Source organism: Triticum dicoccoides, chromosome 3B (genome assembly GCF_002162155.2).
Source record: "Triticum dicoccoides isolate Atlit2015 ecotype Zavitan chromosome 3B, WEW_v2.0, whole genome shotgun sequence".
Taxonomy (NCBI): domain Eukaryota; kingdom Viridiplantae; phylum Streptophyta; class Magnoliopsida; order Poales; family Poaceae; genus Triticum; species Triticum dicoccoides.
The window spans coordinates 162,185,453-162,192,818 of NC_041385.1; the positions used below are offsets into that span (position 1 = coordinate 162,185,453).

Below are 7,366 nucleotides of genomic sequence, written 5' to 3' on the forward strand. Positions count from 1 at the left end.
GACCCAGGGCCCTCCTTCCCCTCCTCCTCTCCTCGCCGCCGCCTCGGTGAGCTGACGGGCAAAGCCCGGCCAGCATCAGCGGCGGCGGGGCGTTCTCCTTCCCCTGCTCGGTTCTTGGTGGCGCGGGCCGTCGGAGTCGGGCGACGGCGTGGCGCGGGCACGAGGCGTGGCGGCGCGGTGGCTGCAGCTGGCGGCGGAGCCGCAGATTGCTAGCGGCCGTGCGAAGGGGCTGTGGGCGTTGGGGGCGGCGCGTGGTTCCTCCTCTCGGTCGGGGTGGTTCGGATCTGGCGCGCGGGCTCGCAACTCTGCTTCCGGCGGTGGCTGGGCTGGGCCCTGGCGCACGTGGAGGCGGGGTCTGGGCCTTCTCTGCCTGGCCCCCCAGGTGGTGGCGCCCCTGCGGTCCTCCGGTCAGGTCCGGCCAGCCCTGGTCTGGTCTTGACGCCAGTAGGGGGCGTGGGCTGCGGCGGCAAGGGCCTGTCGGCGGCTCGCGGAGGCTGTTGCGCTCGTCGTCGTCGTCGGCATGGTGGTGGTGGTGGTGGTGCGTGCCGCACGGATTTTGCCTTTTTTCCGGTCGGCTGCTCGGGTTTGGGGCCCCAGCCCGGCGTGGCTGCGGTCCCTGCGATGGGCGGCGGCGAGGAGGTGGCTTCGCCGTGCTGGCTCCATGACAGCTCGGCGGGTTGACTGCGGCGGGTGGCTGGCTTTCCGGCGTCGGCTTGTCTGTAGGCGGCCTGTTTCGACCTTCGACCTTCGACCCTCTCGTCGTCTGGTTGCTACCTTCGTCGAAGGTTCGGCCATCCCTCGACTACGGTCCATCGCTCATCTCGCGCTCGGCAGGAGGACTGAGTTCGTCTCGCGCCCGGCAGCAGGACTGACCTTGTCTCGTGCCCGGCAACAGGACCGACCTCGTCTCGCGCCCGGCAGCAGGATCATGCTCGTCTTGCGCTCGGCACTAGGACCAGGCTCATCTCGCGCCCGGCAGCAGGACGTGTCGATGGAGGCCAATTTTGGCCGGCCTCTGGGTTTCGGCGTTGGGGGCAGCCCAGGGGTGCGAAAGGCGGTTCCTTTCCGCTCGTATCTTTGGTTGGGGTAGCGGCGGGTCACAGGTGAGGTGGTGTCGAGGTCTTGGATGCTGGGGCGCCGGCCCTGGTGGTGGTGGTTGCGCGGTGCTCTTGGACAAAGCCCGTGCCTTGGTGCTGCCCGGTCACCATGGTCGTGTGGGCGGCGTGGTTGCCGGGGTGTGGCCTTCGGTGGCGGTGATTGTGGGCCGAGGTGAAAACCTGCTCTATCTTCGGACGGACCGGCGGTGGCGAAGATCGTTCCCTTCTTAAAGGCGTCGTCGCGGCTCTCATTGCCTGATGCAGACGGGAGCGTATATGTTGTAACGATCAATGTCGCCGGTTCTGAAGGACGCCTTGGCTTGGCCGCACGCTTTGCCCTCCAACCGCCCGAAGCTGCAGTGCGCGCTGATGTTGCCCCACACCTCGTCCGACATCACGCCGTGGTTCCACAAGTACTCGTACCGTCCCCTCGTGTTCTTGTAGTCATCAAGGTACGGGTTGCCAACCTGTATATTAACCCCGATTAGCCAGCGATGGCAACGCTAGACTTGTCTGCCATGACCAGGCAATAACTTACGAAGATCCCCTTGAGGTTCATGCTTGTGGCGCCGAGGTTGCGGAGGGCGACGATGACGGTGGCGAGCTGGGGGACGTAGTGGCCGCCGTAGCTCTCGCCAGCGATGTAGAAGTCCCGGCCCTTGTACTCCGGGAACCTCTCCAGCCAGTTGAGCAGGAAGATGTAGGCGTCCACGGCGGTCCTCGTGTCCCCGCTCTCGTGGTTCTCCGGCGACGTGTTCGAGTACGAGAACCCCACGCCGGCCGGCGACTCCAGGAAGATCACATTTGCCACTGCGAAGATGTATACATAACAGCTTATATCTTGTTGTCTCGCGCGTCGCGCATGAGAGTTGTAATCAAGAGGATCGATAGTCACCCACCATTGTTCCAGGCGTGTCTGTTTCTGCTCAGGGCCTTGCCGTCGGGGTTCACGCGGAACGGGCCGAGCTCTTGCATGGCGCCGGCCCCCAGCGAGGAGCACCCAGGCCCGCCGTTGAGCCAGAGGACGAGCGGCTTGGAGGAGGCCTCGTACGCGGCCTCCACGAAGTAGTAGAAGAGCGCGCGGCCGTGCTGCTCGCTCACCGTGACGTAACCGGAGTACTGGTCGAAGTTGACGCGCGGCGGCTGGCCGGGCAGCGCCGCGATCCTGTCGGCCTCCCTGGCGCCGGGCGGCGCGCTCGGGCCGCTCATGGGCAGGTGCCTGAAGCTGCTGTCAGGGTCGGCCCACGTGTCCGGGTTGACAGCACCGGTCGCGACCGTCTTGGCCCTGCTCTCCAGGAAGGTCGTCAGCGCATCTCGCTGCTGCAGCAGGGTCTTCGCGCTCGCGAGCGAGGCGCCCAGTAGGATCGCCAGTATGACCGTGTAAGGCGTGGCATGGTTCCTCATCGTAACCTAATGCTGTCAGGCGGCACCTGCTTGTTGTGAATACGTGGATCTTAGGTGTTTCTATAGCGAGTAGGTGGTACCCGTAGAGGTCGGAGGGGGTAAAGTACCACGAAATGGTAGCTAACTTCCAAGTACGTAAGAGCATTGGAGTTTAGGATTCGCCGAAACCGATGCCGGAAGAGAGTGAGCTAGCTAAGAGCCACATTGGACGTCTCATGGATTGGGGTTCAACAATGCGGGAGTTTCAGATATCGATCCTCCTCACCATTACATTGTTGACGTACGTTCAGCAATGGAGTCGACATGGCGAGGCCGCCGATGCCGAGGTGACATCTCTAGCTAGGCAACAGATGGTCCAAATTGATATGAGCTGTTAATTAGTAGGAGAGATCCGATGGCTAGTATTACTCTTACCGCTTATAAGGTGAGATGATTCTGTAAGGCTAATATGGACTTAATTTGTACTCCTACGAATAAGGAAGTAAATTATTGCTCCATTAAACGTGCAAGTAATTAAGGAAATTAATAATAATGCTAATTAATGTGCGTGTTGGTTCCATTCCAAATTTATTCCAACCAGAATATGCCAGAGCACTTGCATGCCCTTAATTTAGGGCCTGTTTGGGACTGCTCCGCTTCATCAAAATCAGTTTCGCTTCATTAAATTTACTTTGGAGCAGTTTTATCCAGAAGTTGTAGCACTACCAAAGAGAATGTTTGGCTTTCATCTAGCTCCAGCTTCAAGAATGAGAAATTTGGTGGAAAGGATCTATTTGATTGGTCGAGGGGGGAGAAACGAAGGGGTATCCACTTACTAGTGGCAGTGGTGGGTAATTTCCACCCAACTCCAACTTCTAGAGTTTTTTTGAAGCACCCCCTGAAGAGTTTCATAAAAAACTGGGAGTTGTGCCCCAGATTCTAATTTTTTTGTGGAGCGGCATATCGTGGAGCTATCCCGTTTGGCTTGTGTTTTCTGGAGCAGAGCTGAATTTTAAGGAGCAGAGCAGTTCCAAACAGGCTCTTAGCTAGGAGTATTAGATCTTGATAAGGAATTACCTTTTATTGCCATTATTAATAATAATATAGTAGATCCATATTCTTTTAAACACAATACCGACGCAAACAACACCAACCCTATGCACACACGCACACTCTACCCCTAGACCGAGCTGGGCACATCAACTTGAGCTTGAGGAAACTCACCACAGACGTCCTCAGTAGTCGATGAGAACGTCTCCTTACATTGAACGCATATCGTCGGGAGGCCTGAAATAACTCTAGAAAAAAATACGAACATCGCTGTAAAGTCTAGGACGGATCTTGATGGGCTGGGATACCACTGTTGGTAAGCTAGTTCACATCTTACATTCTTATAAAAGGTTGATCTCAATTCTCTCAACATAACTGTCCACCTCGACATCCCCACTAACCATGCATTTTTTCCGAAACGGAACTAACCATGCATTTAATTCTTCTCTCATCAAACCATTCAAAATCTGCCACATAAGCGAACTTATATATTACAATTATTTTTACATTAGTCAATGCATGTAATGCTGCCACATCATACATGCATGTTAGCCATTCTTCACATTTTTGTTCAAAAAATAATATTTGAAACAATAATTCCCAAGTTTTAGTTCTATTTTTAGAGACTTTCTTTTATTGTCTTTTCAAGTTTATATTTCTTTTCATTAGATTTAGTTATTCTTTTAGCAACTATTTATGCATTTCTTAACAAAGTTATTGCAGCAACGCCCTGGGCATCATCTATTTTTCAGTACATATAAGTATGTATTGACCAATGACAACTTAAATAATTTAGGCTAATTTCTAACATGTGGACAAACACAATACTATCACATATTGATATCTGTCTTAACTACAAAATTATATTTATATTTAAACAACATTAAATATTTAACGTTGGAAAATTTGTGATAGCATTGCATAAATTAATTCTCGACTTCTTGTACACATCTTTCACATCCAAACATACTATATTTCAATACATATGTTTAGCACAAATTACATATTGATCAATAGTAGTATAAGGAATTTAGGCAAATTTCTAGCACGTTCAAATATACAATATCCCATAGGACAGCGCTAGGCGTCGGCCGGCCGGCCCAACTTTCAGACGGTCGAATACCGAACATTCGATGGGAGACCGCGTGACCTTCAGATGTCACGCTCCCTTCTCTTATCCAGTCAACGCTGCCAATCCTCCCCACGTAGGAATTACGCCATGGGCCCGCCCTATACATCGCTGCCTCACCCCCCTTGCGGTCGTAGCGGACATGCCGCCCGAGCTCGTTGCAACTCGCCGGCGGTCATCCTGTTGCAGCTCCACCACTTCGCCCGTTCCAACTTCACCTCCTGCTGAATGGTGGTATTGGCAATTCTATACATCGGTCGACGGAGATAAAATTGAGTTTGCTGCAGTTCCGCCCCCATTGGTCTCCGCCTCTGGCTCGCCGCCGATGTCGGTCTGCACCACCCTATTTCATCAGTAAAATCTCGCACAAAAACTCCAGTAGACGGGTCAAGCAAAAAATAGTCGGTTCCAGCAAAAAATAACTCAGGCTCCAAAAAAAAATCTCAAAAAACAAAATCCGTCATGTCTGTTGGCGCAAAAATATTAGCTGCTTCTAGCAAAAAATAACACTGGTTTCAACAAAAATTCTCAGTAACAAAACTCCGGTAGTCGGTTGAAGCAAAAACAAAAACCGGTTGTGGCATCCCTCGCCGCGGGTTGTAGCATCTGCCATCGCCAGATCCAGCAAAAATCCCGATGTGTCGTGCAACGCACCCCATTGCAACTCCCATCGAACGCTGATTCCAGCATTTCGTTGCCGGGGTTGCAACACGTCATAAGCGAAGGCTGGACACGGCATGGCCATGGTGTCCTCAAGTTGATGAGGACATGAGAGGCCATGGCGTCTCCAAGTTGCAAGCAGCTGTGGCACCCCCAGGCTTGCGACAGCCTGGCGGGTCGCCCTGCGAGCCCTTGCAGCGGCGGCGAGCGATGACCTCATAGCAAAAACATGACTGGACGACGATACGTGAAAGATGAAAAAAAAGAGTGGACGTTGCTAGATGGGAGAGGATAGACTGTGAGGAAAGAGATAAGAACAAGATGGATCCCATGGACATGTGCATGATGGGAGTGAGGCAGTGAGCGCGGTTCATAAGACATTAATCGTGTCAGAAACGAACGACCGCAAAGTTTTGCCGGCTGACCATTCTGAATCGTTTCCCGTATGTCACTATAAAGTTGTATTTTCATACAAACATTGATAAATATTCAACTTTAGCTACATAAAAATAGTTCTTGAACAATCTTTCACGTAAAACTTCCTGCAAAAAAAAAATCTTTCATGTCTAAAGGTATGCATATTGAAGTATACAAGAGAAAATTTTCTTATTACCGGGTGTAGTTACTCCCACTTTTGTTTCATACGTTCTAGATAGTATCTATCACATCAAAGAGTATGTATGCGTAGAATGTAGTATATAAGAATGTTTAGGTAGTACTACTTTTTTATAGTATGTATCATATTTTATGCATACTTCATTTCACGTACAAATATGCACGTTTTTCACAAATACAATAAAACTATGAGCTCACTTGGAATTTTTTCATATAATTCAGTTTGGAGTATCTTAGATATAGTATTTGAACATACTTAAAATAATAAAGTATAGTATATACTACCACATGGTAGTATATGAGAAATGGGTGTAACTACACCCAGTAGTACGACGACTGTTTGGGGCACCTAGGTGCCCAGGCACCTTGCCTAGATGTCGTCCAATTGCATCGTGATTGTGTTGTGATGATGGATATATGGGTTATTGGATTTGATCCGTTAACAAATGAGATTACTTTCCATACTTGTTTGCGTGTCAATGGATTACCTTCCAAAGAATTTTGCATGGCATACCTTATGAGAAAATGGCCAAATCTGTCATTTAATGCGCGTCATCAACTGTGCATTTGTGAGATCAAGTAATAAAAAAACTTCCATACTATTGCCATGTAAAATATACTAGTACCTTATATGGATTTTTAACTGAGTATATTCTTATTAGATTTTTGTGTATGTAACTAAGTATACATTCAAATATTTCTCTACAGCTACATACCCGGCGTGAAATATAGGAGTACATACCTCAGTAATATACCTAATTGTTTTTCCATATTTCCCTATATCTACATACCCAAAAGTGAAATATATGAATATATAGCCGAATAATACGTATGTATCATACCCAATTGTTTTTTTAAGAACATAGTCCAAAAATAAGTGGGTATGCAAAATTGAAATATATGTGTATATACCCCAATATTTCTCTACAACTATATACATATCTCTATAACTACATACCCCGCCATAAAATATATGACTACATACCCCAATAACACATAGGTATTATATCTCGCATATTCGCTACATACCCCGGCGCGAAATATATGAGTACATACCCCAATAATATGTAGGTATTGTGCCTAATTTTTTTTGAATTAATAGTCACAAATAAGTGGGTATGATACCCAAATTGTTTTATGGATATATGTCCATGAAAAAGTGTGGGCAGCATACATATTATTTTTTATGTATATACTCGTAAATACGTGGTCTAAATCTTTTATGTGAAAAGGTATGAGAGAAAAAAGCAATAAAAGGAAATGCTTCATGTTGTTTCATAGATGGAATGTCTTGCATGCAAATAGATTAGGAAAGAAACCAAAATTTCTACTAACGGGTTGGACCCGATCAAGGTGCCCAGGCACCTAGGTGCCTCACCTATTTTACCTATATATATATATATATATATATATATATATATATATATATATA

General features: G+C 48.6%; 1 protein-coding gene across 1 annotated transcript; it reads right to left on the reverse strand.

Annotated features, from left to right (window-relative positions):
* Positions 1–1,345: 1,345 nt before the first annotated feature.
* Positions 1,346–2,501, reverse strand: LOC119279432 (serine carboxypeptidase 1-like). The gene is made up of 3 exons (XM_037560667.1): positions 1,997–2,501; positions 1,636–1,907; positions 1,346–1,564 (listed from the first exon to the last, which is right to left on the reverse strand). Exons 1-3 carry the CDS (start codon positions 2,499–2,501, stop codon positions 1,346–1,348), a joined length of 996 nt encoding a protein of 331 aa, XP_037416564.1.
* Positions 2,502–7,366: the final 4,865 nt, after the last annotated feature.